The sequence below is a fragment of the Prionailurus bengalensis genome, chromosome B4 (genome assembly GCF_016509475.1).
Source record: "Prionailurus bengalensis isolate Pbe53 chromosome B4, Fcat_Pben_1.1_paternal_pri, whole genome shotgun sequence".
Lineage (NCBI taxonomy): Eukaryota > Metazoa > Chordata > Mammalia > Carnivora > Felidae > Prionailurus > Prionailurus bengalensis.
In genome coordinates, this window is record NC_057358.1 from 6,417,496 (window position 1) to 6,436,694 (window position 19,199).

Consider the following 19,199-nt stretch of genomic DNA (forward strand, 5'->3'; position numbering starts at 1 on the left):
GGCAGTCTTCGTGTTCCAGAAGAAGTAAGAGGCTTCTCATGTTCCGGGGAAGTAAGACAAGGTAACGACACAGACCCATGGTAGAAGGAGAGCATAAAATGAACTCCGCGCCAAAATTTCTGCCATCTGGAGAAGCAGCGAACCCAAGGCACCATAAGCCACAGAGACTTAACAGTCACGCGACTGCACACGCGCTTGCGAGGTCGCGGACATCGTGGGTCATGAGCTACACAGAAGCTTATTTTCTTAAAATGATGGTGTCTTCAGCGGTCTTAAAAATATCAAAAGCAAAGAAACAGAAAGCGTTGACCTTGGGAAGACCAACATGATCAGTTTCAAAAGCCACCTTCGTGTGCTAATAATCCCTGCGGAGTGCGGAGGCCGTAAAAATTGAGCGTTAATTTTACAAGTATCAATGTGAGTGCAGCTTCTGATGTCTCAATTACACAAGCCTCATCTCAACCAAGACTCAAACTGGACCTTACCGAACCCCGAAGTAAACCTATCAGTCTTGCATTTACACTGAAAGTAGGAGATGAAGGAAAGTGTCCGTGAGTTTTTGGTGCTCTATTTATAGCACTTTCCTCTTTTTCTATCGTACTCTTGTATGTTACTTTGTCTCTTCGGATGCTACTCCGACCGGAGTAAGAGCAAACTCAAAGTACCGGAAAACAGTGTCTTGCTCAAGGTCATGAACTAAATAAACAGTGGTAGCCGCTGACCTGGGACCGCTATAGCCAACTCCGTTTTCAGAGGCAAAGCCACATACATTCCATCAAAACTCGACAGAGAGGGCGTAGGCCTCGGGATACAAAGTCTCGTGAGTATCACGGGCCTCATAAAAACACACTGTGAGGAGGAACCAGGATGATGTTACAAAACCACGTGAGGTGGTGTAACCATTACGTTCAATGAAGAACAGAACAGAAACTTGTTTCAGGAGATGGGAAGTATTTTTAGGTGGAAATTAACGCCAAAAAAAGCTGGCTGATCTACCTAAGATCACATTGTTAGAGACCAAATTGGAACTGGGACCCATGGTTTTCTGATATTAAATTCTGGAGGGAAAACTGTGCTCTAAACATGCCCACTTAGTATAATGGCCATCGTTGGACGTACGGATTCAATTATAATTGAAAGTCAGCCCTAAAATGCTTCTGTAACTCTCTACAGACCAAGTCGGTGAAGGTGGCTGCCATATGCACGCACCACATTTGAATGGAGGATGTCACTTATCTATGGACTCAACAAGCGTTTCCTGAGCACGTACTCAGGGCCAGGCACTCTGACGACCTCTGCGATTACTGCATAAACAAATCAAAGACTCCCTTCCAGGAGAGTAGGAATCTCAAGGGAGGCCATTACGTTGAACAGACCACCACAACACAGAGAGATTAAAGCGTGGACACAGCTATTCGCACTAACGGACGGGAATGTGACCAGCCTTATAGGAGTCAGGAAATGTCTCAGGGATCAGCGATGCCTGAACTTATACCAAAGGGGCCGAGGAGACTCATGAAAAGGAGGAGGGACCCAAGGAAGACCAGTAGTTCGAGAAAGCATGTATTCAGGGAAGGCACAGAGACGCGGAAGGTAAAGCTGAGATGGGCCCAGAGAAGAAACTGGGACTTCCTCTAAGGTGTGCGACCAGAAGTCGCCAAAGGGCGTTAGGCACAGAGGTCACATTGTAGGATTCGAACACCTGCCTGCTGATTTTGGCCACAACGTATTGGCATGGATTAGCAGGCAGGGAAGTTACGAGGGGCTGAAAGGGAGGCCCCACCTCCTAACACCATCACCTTGGAAGACAGGATTTCAACACATGCGTTTGGTGGCGGGGGGAGGGGTTTTGCAACGTTCAGGTTAAAGCACAGGTGCTGTGAACAGAGCCATGTGGCTCCTATCCCGAACGACGTGCCTGCCGTCCGCCGGGTGAACCGGGACGCACACTTCCGGTGTTTCTGGACATGCCTCCGCCAGGCTGTCCTCAGCTCCCCAAAGACTCCGCATTCTTTTGTGGAGACCTCACGTGGGAAGAAATAAGGCAGGTGAGGGTCAATTGCATTGAGCCGCAAATATCCTCAAAATGAAAACTCACAGCTAGAGGGGAGGGCGAGCTGAGGTCTGCAATCCCCAAATAGAAACCTCACGATGGCCCTTCACTTCGCCTGTTCTAAGCCTAGCAGGGCTTCTGCCGACGGAGGGCAGACACCGGGAGTGAATGCAGTGCTTACATTAAAGGCCACACTCCAGATTCCTTCCGATACGGCCGAAGCGTTTATCCTGGGGGTGCTACAGCGCCTTTCACCTGCCAGTTCCGTTCTGGAGAGTTGCATCCGCCTCAGTAAACTACTCCTCAAACACCACCCACCTGCCTGTTGGGATAACTGTGCTCGATCCTGAGATCCTAGAATGAACCGTGCCACCACCGTCAGGGTGATCGCCACTGGTCAAATTCGATGGTCACTGGAAGGGTGAACAAGGACACAAGGCGTCTGCTACAGCATTCAGCGTGCGATCCACACGCGAATATTTCCTGCGCAAACAGGCGTCACAGAATATGCCTGACATGAAGGTCAGGCCTCGAGATAATGGCTGACCCTGCCCAATTATTTTACAGAGCTGGACAGAGGACGTGGTCTCTTTCCTGGGACATCTCGTGGGAAAACCTGCCGGTGGAGGCACGCCCAAGCCTGCTCTCTCGGGCCCCCGTGAGACCCCCGCACCCACCAGCTGCTACAGGGCCGCGGCCTGAACCGTGTCGCTCCCTGTCCTGCCCTTGTGGGTGCTCTTCTTTGGCTGAACAAACCTCAGGAGCACCCTGTATACATCCCCCGTCTCCTTCCGGAGACGTCGGATCGCCTGGTGCTGTGCAATCCCTCCCCCAGCCTCCCTGCTCTGACCACACCAGTCCCTGCTCTTACTGCTGCTGACGACTGTTGATGAGCCCATCGGCCCCGGGAGACCGGAAGCCTCTAGAATCGGGGGCCGTTATCGCCTGTTCTCCTGCCCCGGCCGGCAGGCCTCCGGGGCCCGTGCAGCAAGGGGAAGTTGCACAGAGCTGCTCTGGCAGAAGAAAACCAAACGAGAATGATGGGCAAGTTCATAATGATGGCCTCTGGACCTTTATCAGATCCCGGCCCCTTCCACCCTCACCCCAACACACATTCACTCGTCCCACAGACGGGCAGAGCCAATGGAGAGTGCTTTCCAGGCCCTCCTTCCTTCTGCCCCGTGTCGTGCCCGAGGAGGAGGAGGAGTTGGTTTGGAGCGCCTGGGTGGCTCAGCTGGTTAAGCATCCGGCTCCTGATTTCAGCTGAGGTCATCATCTCACGGTTTGTGAGATCGAGCCCCGAGCGGGGTTCTGTGCTGACAGCGTGGAGCCTGCCTGGGATTCTGTCTCACTCTCTCTCTCCCTCTGCTCCTCCCCTCCTCGCACTTTCACTCTCCCTCAAATTAAATGAATAAACTTAAAAAAAAAAAGTAATAAATAAAGAGGTCTCAGCTTTGAGGCCGCGGTTGAGGGGTGGAGAGTTCACGCTCTGAGTGTGAGCTTCGTAAGCGTGGGCAGCTGCACTGGACGGACCCTCCTACGGGCCGGTGCGCTCGACTCGTGTTCTCTGGTGCCCCGCGCACAGCCCCGGTGCACTGGGCATCGTGGAGCGAGGAGAAACACCCGGCCGAATGCGTCTGCACACACGTGAGCGTGCAGGAGGACCAAGGTCACGGGAGGGCTGGGGTGAGGCAGTCTGACTGACCGCAGAGACCTTGCGCCCTGCGTGTCACCTGGAAGCGGGCTGGTATCTCGGGCGGGGCGGGCGTTCTGTGCGGCCTGTTGGCTCTGAGCCGCCTCGGGGCCTCTGGCTGTCGTCCTCGGTTCTCGTTTTCCATCCTCCCTGACGCTGTGCGACCCATCTCCTGCCCTGCACGTTCTCATCTTCAGCCGGACGCGTGATCAAGCGTTAAAAGGCACCCCTGCTTTCTGAACGCCAAAGCGTCCGGCTGCAAGGGGCTGGATTTAGCCACCCGACCATCAGACGGTCGCGGGAGGGGAAGGGGCCGCAGTGGCGGCTCAGGGGCGTCGAAGCTGCAGGTGCCCCCCGACGCTCTCCCGTGCGCAGACGGCCCCATGGCTCGGGGGACAGCGGGGGGACGGAAGCCAGCCCGGGCCCGAGGCTCACCGACCCGGCGTGAGCGCCGGGGAAGGAAGCCCACCCCGCATCCCGCGGGCGGCTTCCTGTGTTTTCGTTTGAAAGAAGTGAGCTCTTCCTCGCTGATCGTGTAGCTACAGACCCCGCCGCGGATTTCATTTCTATAGCTCCGCTCTTGCATACTTCCGAGCTGCCGGCAAATCACTCGTATGTGAAACACGGAAAAGGACCCTAAACAGACTACTGGTTTTTGAGAAAGGAGCCCTGGTAAAACACTCAACAGGAAAGAGAAGGCCCAGCACAAACAAAATTAAATTTATTTGGGTACGGAGCAGGTCCTCAGCAGGGACATTCAGGTCTACGGAACCAGAGAGCAGACAGCATAGTCCATAAGCTGTCAACGACCCCGAGTTTCTTTCATCGAAGTGAATCACTCGCTGGGGGAGTCTGCTTATCATATGTGTCTCTGCTTCATAAGAGGTGTATAAAGAGGCAATATTTTATTTAAGAGTTTTGTGGGTTTTTCTCTCAGTTATAGACGCGTGGAGTTTTACTGTGCAATGTACATGTTCGCGGCACGAAATTACAGAGCGTGGATGTTTTAAGCTGTTGCCGTAACATTTCAGAATTAAAGGCGGGCCTTCCGGTAATGGGTAGTTTATACTTTGTGTCAGCGGGTTGTGACGGCTTCTGAATGTAGCGATCACCATCCCGCCCTGTGATTTTTCTCCCGCGCTGCTGAAGAGCCACCTGCTGGCTCCTTGGGGCCGTCTAAAAGCTCGTGGCTGGCCACGAGGCCTTGGCTGGCCTGACCCACTGGAGGCCTCACCGAATCATGACCATGGCACTTGGGCTCAACGATGATAGAACAAACACACAAAAATTCGTAATTACAGGCCTGATCGAATGGAAAAGGACTCGAATCCCACACACTTCAGATAGCACAGAGGGCAACAGCGTATTATGGTGACGGGGGTGGGGGTGGAAGGCCTAATGAGAAATCTGAAATAAGAACAAGGCTATTATCAATTAAAAGCTTACCTATTGTTCTGCCTATAAGAGTTAAATAAGTAGGTATGTACGACCAAGCTTTTCAACGTTTATTTATTTTTGGGACAGAGAGAGACAGAGCATGAACGGGGGAGGGGCAGAGAGAGAGAGGGAGACACAGAATCGGAAACAGGCTCCAGGCTCTGAGCCATCAGCCCAGAGCCCGACGCGGGGCTCGAACTCACGGACCGCGAGATCGTGACCTGGTTGAAGTCGGACGCTTAACCGACTGCACCACCCAGGCGCCCCTGTACGACCAAGCTTTTAACCAACGTAAGAAGAGAAATTGGAGACAGGGCCCTGCCCACTGCCTGGTTCTAGAAGTGCTAACGTACCAGGCATGCTTCATTTCTCAGACATGCTAGCTTGGGAAGACCGGAAACTTCCTGAGATAACCGTAATAAGCTGGGCTCAGAAGGACAATTAAGGATAACTCAGCATCTGTACTATTTGAGCCTTTTTCCCAAGTCAGCTTTGTTTTCACTTTCTTGCTTAGTATTAGAAAGCTGTAGGGACGCCTGGGTGGCTCAGTCGGGTAAGTGTCTGACTCTTGGTTTCAGCTCAGGTCATGATCCGACGGTTCGTGAGATCGAGCCCTGTATCAGGCTTTCACAGACAATGTGGAACCTGCTTGGGGTTCTCTCTCTCTCTCTCTCTCTCTCTCTCTGCCCCTCCTCTGCTTGTTCCCTGTCTCAAAACAAAAACTTAAAAAAAAAAAAAAAAGAAACCTGTAAAAACAATCCCACTCGAGCCTGGTGGCCCCTCACAGTGCTGCTCAGCCATAACTGAGCAGGGGAGCTCTGTGCTCTGCTCTGCCCAGAGCCCAGGTGAAAAGCGTTTCTCAGTCAAAACTGGGCATTTGGGTCTACAGATGAAATAAAGCAAAAAAAAAAAAAAAAAAACCCACAACTGCAGATAATCTAGAATACCACCTTCTACACCTACCTTTTGAATATCTTAAGACCCATAAACAGATGCCCTGTCGATGTACACGGAACGAACACACGAGCAAAGAGATCCACACGTTAAGCTTTGGGTCATCAGCACGCGGCACGCACTCGAATGCAATGCCTTGTTCGCGGTGTCACTACGGGCCAACAGCAGCCTGGGAAAACGCTGCATTAGGCAACGCTCTTAGCCGGGGTTCAACCCACTGCCTTATTCTTGTTTTCAGGGTTGAGATGCTCCAAATCATGCCAGCCCTCGTGGTGGCTGTAACTGTCCCCTGTTTGTGTGTTTTGAACGAAGGGACACACTCATGGCCCAGTTCTCTACATGTGATGCAGCTTCTTCCTCTTTCCTGCTTTTCTGGTCCCTCAGAGAGGAAGTGCTGACAATGTCACACAGCAAGGTGACCCTCCCCTGTGGCCGCCGCTCCCTCCTTCACATGCACTTGCTGGGTATCTACAAGGAGACTCTGGTGGTCGACCAGTCGGCAACCTTTGAATGTGTGAAGTGCTACCCTCTCCCAGGAGGAGCTGGGAACCACATTAATTTGCTTTTTACACAGCGGGCCTGGAAGACAATCTGGGGGATACACTGGGTGCATGCAGAATCAGAGGCCTTTCTTTTCTCTTCCTGATTTAATGCCTGAGTTACTTTCTTTCCAGAGCATCCGTCTGCATAATCTAAAAAAGCACGGGATAGACACATCTTTAATTGATTAGATGGTAAACAGTTATTTTTTTTTAAATGCCAGGTCCTGAAAGACGGATATTTACACATGGCGAGACAACGTGAGACGTGGAGGGAACACGGCGGCGTAAGTCGCGGGCTCCACCTGGCGCTTCCGTAGGAGGCCAGGGGGCAGCCTGGTGGCACAGGTCCAGAGGGGCAACCTGTTTCCATACCAATTTAAGGGGCAATGGAACCCAATCCCTCCTTTCCCGCGCGGCTCATAGCATGTCTTACGTTTCGGCTAATTACGATCGTCTCACCTGCAGAGTCAAAACGCCATTAAAGGATAGATGTTATCCGGGGCGCCTGGGTGGCTCAGTTGGTTTAGCATCCAATTTCGGCTCAGGTCATGATCTCGCGGTTCATGAGTTCGAGCCCTGTGTGAAGCTCTGTGCTGACAGCTCACAGTCTGGAGCCTGCTTCAGATTCTGTGTCTCCTTCTCTCTCTGTCCCCGCGCCCCCCCCCCCCCCCGCCCCGCTCATGCTCTCTCTCTCTCTCTCTCAAAAATAAACATTAAAAAAATTAAAACTAAAGAAAAAAAGGATTGATGCAATCATCCATCATCCTTTGGCACAACACCTAACATGCCCTGGGTTGCTGACATTTCTACAAATGCAAGAGTGAAAAAAATATGAAAACATCATGCGAAACACAGCAGGACAAGGGCTCCCACCTCTGGGAAGGTGAGCACACATCCTTTCCCTGTTTCTCCCACTAAATGTAACAAAAGCCCTGAATGTTATGAATCAAACGGATGGCAGAGAGAAGGTGGCAGACCGGCAGGGACTTGGGGACCTGAGTTGGGGCACGGTGGGGCGTGCCTTCGTTGTGCGTCTGCCTTCTGCAGCCAAGACCGATTGCTACAGAAGCGTGCAACCCCCGAAATGCCAATGTGCCTGAGGGCAAGGGGCCTCACGGAAGGCTCTTTTCAGCCAAAGGACTGAGGAAAAGGGAGCCTCGGCAGGCAGAAACCTTTTAGACAAGAATGGCCTTCCTGCAGGACAGAGGACCCCCGCCTCCAAGAGCAGCAAAGGCCGGGCGAGGGGCCCTGATGTCCAGTCTGCCCAGATGACCCCAGGCCCCCAGCGCCCCCACAAGGGAGTATCAGGGAAAACCAAGTGGGGACTTCCTCGACAGCAAGGAGCCCCCCGCAGAGGTGTCAGGGGGGATCACGTGTGCACCTGGGTTGGCACCCACCTCTTCCCCCACAGTAACAGGCAGGCACCCTCTCCCCTGCCAGAGCCGGGTCCCAGAAAGCCAGCTCAATCAGAAGAGCAAACAAAACGTCACAAATGCAGCAGGAGGACGAGCACACCTGTTCCTGAAAGATCTTGGCCAGGGGGGCGCAGTCCGTCAGCTTGATGAACCTCACCACGTCGGTCACCGTCCACTCCAGAGGGTTGCTCTCCAGAACCAGCCTCTCCTCCTCCTCTTGCTTTGTTTCCTGACGGGAGAAGAGGTAGGGAGGTCATTTCATCCCTGCACGGACGCTCAGGAAACCCCGTGGGCCCGAGCCGGACTTTCCTCCTCCCTCTGGCCTCTCCCCGGGCACCCGGACGGCCCACAGAAACTGCCGGTCTCTAGGGACTTTCTTGGCAATTCATCTGGGTTGTGACTTTGCCTCCAATGACTTGTGTGCCTTTAGAGGTTAAACAAACAAGCAAAGGCACAGTGGGAGCAGTTGCTGAAAACCAAGTTCATCAGGACGTCTGGGGCCTGCTTAGCCAGGATGCGTCTCCGACCGAGGAGAGATGGTGTGGGGCGTATGAGAATGCACAGGAGACAGCCAGGTTTTCCCCATTTATTTTGGGGACGATGGTGCGGATGGCCTTCCAGCTGAGCGGGCGTGGGGAAGACCGGATACGCTGCTTTCACATTTTACAGCATCACAGAGGCCCCTCCGTGAAGGGAAAGCCTGCTGTTCAGGGGACCTTGAGGACTTATTCTGTCTGTCCTCCTGACGAGAATCCTTCGAGGCTGTGAAACCTTGCAGAGAAAAAGGTGCCGTGACTTCCCTCTGAACTCCACTCCAGACGTCACCAGGCCTTGTGCCCAGATGTGGGGGCCACGCTGCAGCTGCTGCCACTGCTTTTAGTATTTTAGTTAAAAAATTTCTTTAATGTTTGTTTATTTAGAGAGACACGTGAGCAGGGAAGGGCTAGAGAGAGAGGAGGAGAGAGAATCCCAAGCAGGCTCTGCACGTCCCGCGAGGGGCCCGATGCGGGGCTTGAACTCAGGACTCGTGAGCCATGAGATCACAACTTGAGCCGAAGTCGGACACTTAACCAACTGAGCCACCCAGGCGCCCCACTTTTGGTATTTTTACAGGGACCCCCGAATCAAGGCCTTGACCTTCAACACGCTGTGGCAGCCCCCTAACCCCCAGCAAGCCAGGGGGGGCCCGTGGGTCTCACCTCTGCGGGGTCCTGGCCGCCGGCTGCGCCCTGCTCCCCGCCCTCGGCACAGGAGGCGGCCTGCGCCCTCCGGCCCCTTCGCGGCCTCTCCACAGGCGGCCGGCGCTCGGGCTCCGAGCTGTTCCTCAGGGTGACGGCCCTCCGGGGCCGTGTGGAGGGGACGTCGGCGGAAGAGGTGTCTGTCTGGTCGTCGCGGAGCTCGGAGCCGGTTTCCTCGCTCCCTGTGTCCTCATCCATGGCGTCCGCGTCCTCCTCCTCGCTCTCCTGGGGCCAAGGGCAGGCGCTGAAGGGCGGCTTCTCCCTCCAGCCCCCGGCTGACCCACCCCGCCGTCCCCGCCTCGGTCCCCGTCGCAGCCCCCTCCCAGGCCGCGTGGCTGAGTGGCTGCGCCTGCTTTCCGCGAGGAAGAGGCAGGGCTCCCGGTATACTCGGAGCCGCGGCCTTGGCCGTGAGCAGCCGCAGGGGCCGACCGGGGCCGTGAGCTCCGGCAAACGCAGGGAGGTGCTTTGAGCAGGACGTACCTCCCCCGAGCCGGCGGCAAAGTCCACGGCAGAGGACCTGCGTTTCTTCTGCACGAACATGGATTTTCGCCGTTTCCTGCGTCTGGCTGGCTTCGGGGGTCCGCCCTCGACGCTGGCTTCCCCAATGGGGGGTTTCACGATCTTCTTCCTCTTTCCGTAATAATAGGCTGCAAGGGGTCAGAGGATCAAAAACGTTTTTTAAAGGTCCCGCACGCACACGGATGTGGACAGAGACAGTAGAGAGACAAGAGGAAGATGGGGAGGAGAGAAAGAAGAGAAGGATCATTCTTTCATTGGGAACAATAAAATCCGACATCTCACGTACACCTCGGCTTTCCCTGTTCCCTCCACAGGAGGAACGTTCCTCCAATGCCCTCATATCCTGAGGGTGTTACTGACAGTCTTGAAAATTCAAACGTTAGAGCCCTAACCCCCCATGTGACTGTATTTGGAGAGGAGACCTTTAAGGAGGAGATTAAGGTAAATGAGGTCAGAGGAACGGGGCCTTAATCCACAGGACCAGCGTGCTTACAAGAAGAGGAACAGACACTCGGAATGTGCACATGGAGGGAAGGCCACGTGGGGACAGAGACGACAGCCGTTGGCAAGCCCAAAGAGAGGGGCCGCAGCAGAAACTGACCCCGGTCTTGGTGTGTGTCTGCATTAACGCTTAGAGCACCCATTAGAAAATTATCTACCAACTTTCAATAATGATTGATATATTTTATAAATTCAATGTGCGATCAACTCATTAAAACCACTGTTAAGGATCCAGTTTTCTTTTTTTTTTTTCTTTTTTTTTTTTAATTTTTTTTTTCAATGTTTATTTATTTTTGGGACAGAGAGACAGAGCATGAACGGGGGAGGGGCAGAGAGAGAGGGAGACACAGAATCGGAAACAGGCTCCAGGCTCTGAGCCATCAGCCCAGAGCCCGACGCGGGGCTCGAACTCACGGACCGTGAGATCGTGACCTGGCTGAAGTCGGACGCTTAACCGACTGCGCCACCCAGGCGCCCCAAGGATCCAGTTTTCAATTACAATCCCAATCAAGACTCACTTCTGAAAATCTCAAGTGTCCCCCAAGACCACCCCCCATTATTCCATAAAGAACCAAATGCAGACGGGCATCTGGGGGGGGGGCTCAATCGGTTAAGCGTCCGACTCTTGATCTCGGCTCAGGTCACGATCTCATGGATCATGGGGTCGAGCCCTATGACAGGTTCTGTGCTGACAGGGTGGAGCCTGCTTGGGATTCTCTCTCCTCTCTCTCTCTCTCTCTCTGCCCCTCCCCCTTTGCTCAAAATTAATACACAAGCATTTAAAAAAAAAAACAAATGCAGAAAAGGAACTTTTATCTATGGTTGGAAGGAGCTGAGAAGAACACCAAAACACACAGCTCCTGGGTTACGGTGAAGCACGTGATCTTTGACGGAGCCGTGGTTTCCATACGTGCCCACGCTGCTGTATTCCTACGGAAAAGTCTGGCCCCGGGCCTCAGTTTCCTCACATGCAACACGAGACCAGTGGGACCAAGTGGCGAGATCGCTGCCTCACGGTTACTCCTAGATACCGGTTACAAGTGGGTAAGCATTTGTTCGCACCCAAGAACCCCATGCGGGCAAGACAAGCCAGGTGCAGTCTGGCTTTCTAGAAGCCAGATGCTAGGAATCAGAGCAGTTTTACCAGACATAAACGCAAGTGTGGCACACTTTGGGAGCCGTGAGATCACACTGGGTGACCACAGACCTTTCTGCTCTCAGTTCTCCCTGAGCCTCGGTTTATCACTTCCCCCTGGAGCATCGGTTCAGCCTGTAGCAGGCTTTACTCTAAGTTGCCCCAGCGATCTTAGAATTTTGACGTCCTATCATACCAGACCCAGAAAAATCTGTAAGTCGTTTTGGTCATGCTTAATTTGAGCTGTAGTAACCTGCTTCTCCTCTCTTGTTCCCCTGATCTGGAAGTGCACAGAAGCCCATTTTTTAAGGTCAACATTCAAGGCCAGGTTTAGCTCTCAGTCAGGTCCTTTCTGATCCGGAAGCTTCTGTTAATGAGAAGCCTGCTTCAGGGAGTCCCTCCTCCCGCCAAAGGTAACATGAGGCGTCTCCGGACAGGACGGTGACCTCACCAGGCCCTACAAACGTGCCTTTGCCTCCCCATGCACGAGGGTGGAGGCTGTGTGCTCCAAGCTGACGGAGGAGGGCGCTGACTTATAGCAGGGATGGAGTGGACAACAGGATTTAGAATATACACGCACATACAGAGAGAACACTACAAGGAAATTCACACTCAGAGCGGTGTCTCAAGGGTGTGCAAATTCCTGGTTCGGACACACAAGCCGATCAGTCCCAACTGGCTGGGGCTCCCGGAGCACTGACCCCACTCCAGAGGGCCTGGTGTGGGATCCTGGCAGCTGGAACGTGGGCTGGTGGTGGAACAGAGCTCCAGGCCACCGTGATGGGGATGCAGCCACTCCCGGGTCAGAGATAACCCAGGCGAGACGTTACAAGAGCAGAAGCGGGGATGGGGGAGTCAGCAGAGCTCGAGATGATCCGAGGTGCAGGTGTCTGGGAGCGGCTACAGTGCATGCAGACAAAGGCTGAGGCCTTTCTCCAGCCCTCCTTCCAGCCAGAGCATTTCCAAACCCAGCCGATCACCTGAAAGTCACGGCACACACACTCTCACCTCTTCCTGGGCAACGCCTGCCGCTGCGAATTCGTTCTGGGGCCAATCAGCCCGTCCCTGCCTTCCCCTGGGCTGGAGACACGTGAGCACGTACCACGGCGAATCTTAATTCTTCCGTGGCAATTCCCGTGGAAAAGCACTCCGCAGTGTTGTTGTTAAACAAACAAACAAACAAACAAAAAAGACCAACTCCCTTACCCCACGGTTTAAGCCCAGACACCCGTGTTGTTTTCGTAGTTTGTACTTACTGTACTTGGTTTTGGTGTGAATGGAGCAGTTCTCTGGGCAGTTTTCGGAAACCAGCACGGGACTGAACAAATTTGGGCAGCACTCCAGCTTGGCACAGACCCGCCGGCAGAAATCCGCTACTTGGTCGGACGTCCGCACGATCTTGGCCACGGCCCTGTAGGTTTTGCCTCTGTATCTGGAAGGAAGAAAGGAAAAGCAACGGCGAGGCCGCACAGTTACTCAGACCTGTTCCATACGGCGGATTCCAAAAGCAGCCCCTTTATTTCCTAACAACAAATCGCACAGCGTGTGGGACTTGCGGGCCATTTGTTTTTATGTTTCCTCCGAGCTCACCACGGCATTTATAAGGAAGCCCAGCATCGTGCCCAGCGCACGTGACTGAGGGCTGTAACAGAATCCCCTCCACAAAGATGTCTGCTTAACACCTTCTCTCTGTGGGATACGTGATGGAACGTTCCAGAACGCTTCTGGAATCCAGACATGGTCTCATGTTGCTCATCGTTTTTGAGGAAAAAGAACTTTATCCTGCCCAAGGAAAACCACAGGCGGTGAAGCCACTGACAAAAGAGTAGAGACCGTTTCTTCTAGAAAGCAGGGTGGATGGATTGTTCTTCAAAAATGGGCACCAAAGCCCTGATCCAAATATTTACGGCAATGATGACGTAAGTAATGCCTGGCCCTTCCGAGCACTTGGATGAATCACCTGTCAGCACATTTTTTAAAATATCCCTGGTACAGAACAATTATAAACTTCTCAGCTGGCAGCGTCTTAGCTGACGTATCGTGGAACTCAAGAGCCCACCTACACGAAGAAGTCATCAAAACCGTGGGGCCTCTTCAACTGTGCCCTTCATGCACCCCTAACTTTCAAGCTGAAATCTCGCACAATTTCTTTTCCAGGAGAACAGCAGGCTCTCTGGCAGGTGACACTCGCGTTAGTCTTTGGAAACTAGGCCAAAATCCAGAGGCATGAACCACCGAGTAGGCCAATGCTGCCCTTGCACTTGGGATGGGCCAAACCTCCCAAACCTGCAGAGCCCATTTGTGTTTCGGGGTTTCCAAAAGTCCGCCACAAAACAGAGGGACTACCACGCAGTTCGTGCAAGCAGCGTAACGTAAGGAGAGCATCGCTTTTGTAATTTGCGAATAAATTACTGCGTTCGGTGGGCACCCGGGGGCTCAGTCGGTTGAGCGTCCGACTTCAGCTCAGGTCACGACCTCGCGGTTCGTGAGTTCAAGCCCCACGTCGGGCTCTGTGCTGACAGCTCGGAGCCTGGAGCCTGCTGCGGATTCCGTGTCTCCCTCTCTCTGCCCCTCCCCCACTCACACTCTGTGTTTCAAAATGAAATAAATGTGAAAAAAAATTTTTTTTTAAATATTACACTCAAAACCTAGATCTGGTTCCCTGAGAATAATGCAGTGATAGAAATAAATAGGATAAACTGATTCTGGGTTTATTTCAGCTTGGTTTTCTTTCTACAATTCTGAAGTCCCGGAGCATACTACCCCCTCGCAATATCATTTCTTTTACAGTATCCATAGCCAAAAAAATTAACTTCTAACTTGAAAAATCTGGCCTTTGTGTTCATTCTCTGGTCTTTCTAATCCCAGCCCTTCTCTACTGATTGCTGTTATATTTCTCTGAAGTGCCAAGCATGGCTTTCCGTGTAGGAAGAACTAAAAAGCAATTCTTTGTAGATAAGCTCATACTTTAAGTCACACAGCCCTGAACAACTGTTGATCCTTCTAGGCCCTCTCTCTTGACCCTCGGTGTAGGAAGGCGGCCCCAGCCCTGAGGAGGGCTCTGTGGTTCACCTGTGGCTAGTTCTTGCCCATGGCTTTTGTCGTGCTTCATAATAAACCCAGCACAATTCTGTGGACACAGAATACCGCTAAGGTTCTGGGGGAGGCAGAATAAAAACATGCCACGGATGTGACATCCCTGGAAGTTTTTTCCCACTATGATTTTTAACACTTTTTAAATGTTTATTTATTTTTGAGAGAGACAGAGCCAGTGCACGAACAGGTTCCAGGCTCTGAGCTGTCAGCACAGAGCTCAACGTAGGGCTCGAACCCACAAACTTCGAGATCGTGATCTGAGCTGAAGTCGGATGCTTAACTGACTGAGTCCCCCAGCACCCTTCCCACCACAATTTTGGTAGCCCTAGGGTGCTCTCCTTTAAAGAGCTCGATATCAAGATTCTTGAAGTCTCTTAAAAAAATACAATGATACACTGGGGCACCTGCTTGGGATCCTCTCCGTCCACCCCCTCTGCCCCTCCCCTGTGCCCATGCACACGCTGTCTCTCTCTCAAAAATAAACAAACTTCAAAACAGCAACAAAAAAAAAAGTGAAAATAAGTAAAATGATTTTAAAGTAAAAAAAGCAGGACAAATGTGAAAACTGGGGTCCGAATTCAAACCGTGTAAGTAGGGCCCAAAGACAGAGGTTCCCAGGCCTCCAAATTCCAAAGCAGAGGCTTCCAGAAACACGTTAGAGGGATGTTAAGGGGACGAGAACAAGTGTCCATGGGAAATGGCGAAGGGGCGGCTTTTTCCTCCCTTCTGGTTCGGGACGACTCCGAGGAAGCAGGCGTGTCCGCAAACCTTTTGCGGTTAGGAAACGCGAATCTAAATTTGCAAAAACAGAATTACAGGATGGTTTGCCAGCGAAGGAATGCTCTCCCCTCCCTGCCCTTCTGGAACAGCTCTATTGAAAAGCCATGATGGGGGCGCCTGGGTGGCTCGGTCGGTTGGGCGGCCGACTTCGGCTCGGGTCACGATCTCGCGGCCCGTGGGTTCAAGCCCCGCGTCGGGCTCTGTGCTGACAGCTCGGAGCCTGGAGCCTGCTTCGGATTCTGCGTCTCCCTCTCTCTGGCCCTCCCCCGTTCGTGCTCTGTCTCTCTCTGTCTCAAAAATAAATAAACGTTAAATGATTTCTATTTAAAAAAAAGAAAGAAAGAAAGAAAAGCCACGACGGGGGGGGGGGGGGGGGGGGGGGGGAGGGAGGGAGCCGGTGGGGGGGAAGGTGCGCGGGCTGGGGAGGCCTGGTGGCGCCACCGTGTCCTGGCATAGGGCGGACGCCGCGATGCCCCCGCCGCTGGCAGAGCTGCTCACAGCTGGCCCACACCGCTGGCCCCCAGAGGGTCCCCCCAGCCGCAGGAGCTGCAGCCCTCTCCGCTCCCGGGCACATGCGTCCATCCACTCGGGCCCGATGCGGAACCACCACGGGGGCCATTCTGACTCCGGAGACGCCCGGGGGCCACGGTCCCTCCCCCGCCCCATCCTGCTCCCTCCCTCTCCCTCAGCCGTGGTCTCCAGGGTCGTCCTTCGTTAAAAGGATCCCGGTCTGTGCCAGGTGGAGAGGGAGAGGCAGGGCAGAGGCAGCCCTGTGCTGGCGGCTGCTGAGCTCTGAGCGGGACGCAGAGGACGTGTGCACGGGGGGACTGGTTCCGTAGCGGGGCCTGAAGGCCGTGAGGGCCAGCTGTGCCCGCTGTGTGTTGGCCGGCGTGCAAATACGGGAAAGCAAAAGGCGAGAGCGAGCCCTGCAGAGCGGGGCGCGAACTCACGAACTGTGAGGCCACGACCTGAGCAGAAGCCAAGAGTCGGACACTTAACGGGCTGAGCCGCCCAGGCACCCCGTCCGGTGGGATTTTTGGGGTGATGTGGAAAACAAGCTATCTGGACCTCACAGCCCCAGCCCGGACCAAGATCCTGGCTTGTCTGGAGTCGGTCCACACGTGAGGGCGATTGTTCACACGACTCTTTTTTCACAAGGACGCACTCAACACGCAGAGATACCGGCCTACCGAAAACAGAGGCAAAAGGCGGCCCTAAGATTTGACGCAGTGGCTGGGGTCTAGTGGGACACCTGCGTTTCTGGGGCGCTGTCGTTTCTATTTCCTCCGAGACTCCGCACCACGTGTCCATCCCTCTGATCCTTAGGGCCTCCCGGGACAGACAGGTGCCAGTAGGTCCGACAGACGTGGAGAGGCAGGAGGGCAGCACGCAGGGCACCAGGGGGGGCTCCACCGCCACGTCCTGGCCCCCTCACCAGTCTTGACCGCAGGAGAAAGCGGAGCCCGCTTTGAAGCTCTCCCCGCCACGAAAGGTGTAAGAACAGCAGGCCAACGACAGGCCTTCGTGGGGAGACGTGTGAGGAGAGCAGCTCAAGGGCACAGGAGGAAGCTCTCTGCTACAGCCTGGCAGTGCGTGTCTGGAGGGAAGGACACTCGGCCGCATAATTTATTAAGTGGCCCAGCAGACCTGTCCTAAACCCAACACAAGGTAAGGTTTTTAAAGCACAGAGTACAAGTTCTGTGAAGAAACAGAGGAGAATATTGAAAGAGGCCATCAGGCTAGTACACAGAACGGAACTCCTGGCATTATGATCCATCTTGGAAGGAAGAAGGGAGGGAGGGAGGGCGGGGAGGAAGGGAGGAAGGAGGAAGGAAGGAAGGAAGGAAGGAAGGAAGGAAGGAAGGAAGAAAAGAAGGGAGGGAGGCAGGAAGGAAAAAGGAAGTAGAAGATCAGCGGGTCGGAAGTGATGAAGGTAAGAAAGGTGGGGAAGGAGGGAGCCACAGGAAGATCTGCGGTGAGCAACAGTCCACGGAGGAGCTTCGACTCCGTCATTTTTAAGACTCCTTCACCCCCTTCCCTTAGCACCTCCGCATTACTGGAGGGACCCCTGAGGGACACACTTCCTGGCCGTCACCGCGGGGACGCACTCAGAAGCCCGGAGTCCGGAGATTATTTTTAGATAAAGATGTTTGGGATTCAACGGACGCAGAAAGCAGCTTGCTCACAGCTCCCGTTATCTGACTAAAAGCAGACACTTCTGAGAAATGAGGACCACCATTAAATTCCCTCTTTGGAGTGGCTTCTAACCCCAGGGGAGAGACCAGAGTAAACCTACCGTAAACCCCTTCTCAGGAGTTTCATGACCATGAAGAAGACACAAAGACTGCTTCATGCCTGCGTAAGGCAACATTTTCACAAACTTTCTTTTCCCCCATTCGCTCTCCTAAAAACTCATTTGTCTTTCGTAAAGGAACCTATTTGTTCTAACTGCCCCTTCCAGTTACTCATCCCGAAGTACCCTGCCTGCTGTGCATTCGCTGCTCCTTAAGTAAATGGTCTTTCCTCTTGATAATCTGTCTTTTGTCAGTTTAATTTGCAGGCTCCCAGGGACTGAACATAACAGGGTAGAGAAAAGGTTTTTCCTCCTTGACATCAATAAGGAAGTATGAACGGCCTTCTGGTATCTTCCTACCCATTAGAGCAGGGATTTATTTCCACATGGGAGTGCACTATGGTAGGGCCCAGAAAGACAGAAACCCAAGGGTACTAGGAAAAGTCTCTTTCAATAGTCAGGAGTTGAGGAAACCCAAAATGGATTTTGAGTCAACAGGAAATACAGACTGAAAACAACCCACAATCCTGTAATGATCCATGTGAAAATATCAGTACGGTCCAAGGGGGATGACTTCCATTTGGCATGAGTTCTAGTACTCACTCTCAAACGGACCCAGAGCGGGACCTTTTAGCAAACTCTTGGGAGGGAGCGACAGGAGTGTGAGAATAGAAAACGAGGTTCTACTCCGTCAAGCTGAATTCACATCCTCGAGTACTGAAGGGAGAATTTAACTCCACAGAAACAGAAAAGCTTCAGATGTTGTGGGGAGATCACTCTTGTCGTTAGCACCAAAAAGATACGATCCTGATCTCCTCCAGAAGACAGCCTCTCCTTCACGGTCACATCTCGATCGCCAAAACTACGGTCGACACACCGGGTCACTGGTTTTCGGTCTTATGAAACTCAACCCCTCAGACACCTCTCCCTTCTTTCTCGATTCCTGCATTTCAATTAATGAGAACTCTAATCATTACGAGCAACACACTGGGGAGAGGGGTGATTATTTTCAGAAAGACCCGATCCAATTCCGAACATCCTCAACTGATCTGTGTTTGAAGCAGAAACACCACGCCCATAACCTCATGAACTCAATTAGGCACACGCAGAACTCCAGGCTCCACAAACCGGTTCAGCCACCTGCTTCCTGTACTGTTTAGGGTATACATTTTCAGGACAGCAAGTGCCCAACGTAAAAATGAACAAATGAGCGAGCTACATTTTTTATTCGGTGACAAGTTTCTGTTTGGGAAATCCTTTTTCCCACAAATCACTTTATAGCCAAATAGTACATCTTGCTATTCACAAAATATGAGCATGAGTAGAAGACAAAAAAAAAAAAAGGTGAAATTGAAACATATAAAAATTAGTAATTGCTGATGGAAAAGAAACAAAAATACCAATTCCAGAGAGCCAAGCATGACTCACCTCAAAGATGTGACTTTCTTTGCTTCTGCCTAAGTGATTAGGAAGTCTAACTCACTCCGAATTAAAGAGGACATTTCCTCTTTAAATATTCTGAATAACTGTAACAGAAGACTGG

The 19,199-nt window shown here is 52.8% G+C and overlaps 1 protein-coding gene across 3 annotated transcripts in view; it reads right to left on the bottom strand.

The window, feature by feature from the left end:
* The window catches only part of SFMBT2 (Scm like with four mbt domains 2), a 230,144-nt gene that overhangs the window by 5,501 nt on the left and 205,444 nt on the right, over positions 1-19,199 (bottom strand). For all 3 annotated transcript variants that reach the window (XM_043563399.1, XM_043563398.1, XM_043563400.1), the window contains 4 exons: positions 12,744-12,919; positions 9,813-9,979; positions 9,294-9,557; positions 8,195-8,323 (listed from right to left, as the gene is read on the bottom strand). In XM_043563399.1, the coding sequence (XP_043419334.1) occupies positions 8,195-8,323; positions 9,294-9,557; positions 9,813-9,979; positions 12,744-12,919 (736 nt within the window). The remainder of the gene's footprint in view (positions 1-8,194; positions 8,324-9,293; positions 9,558-9,812; positions 9,980-12,743; positions 12,920-19,199) is intronic.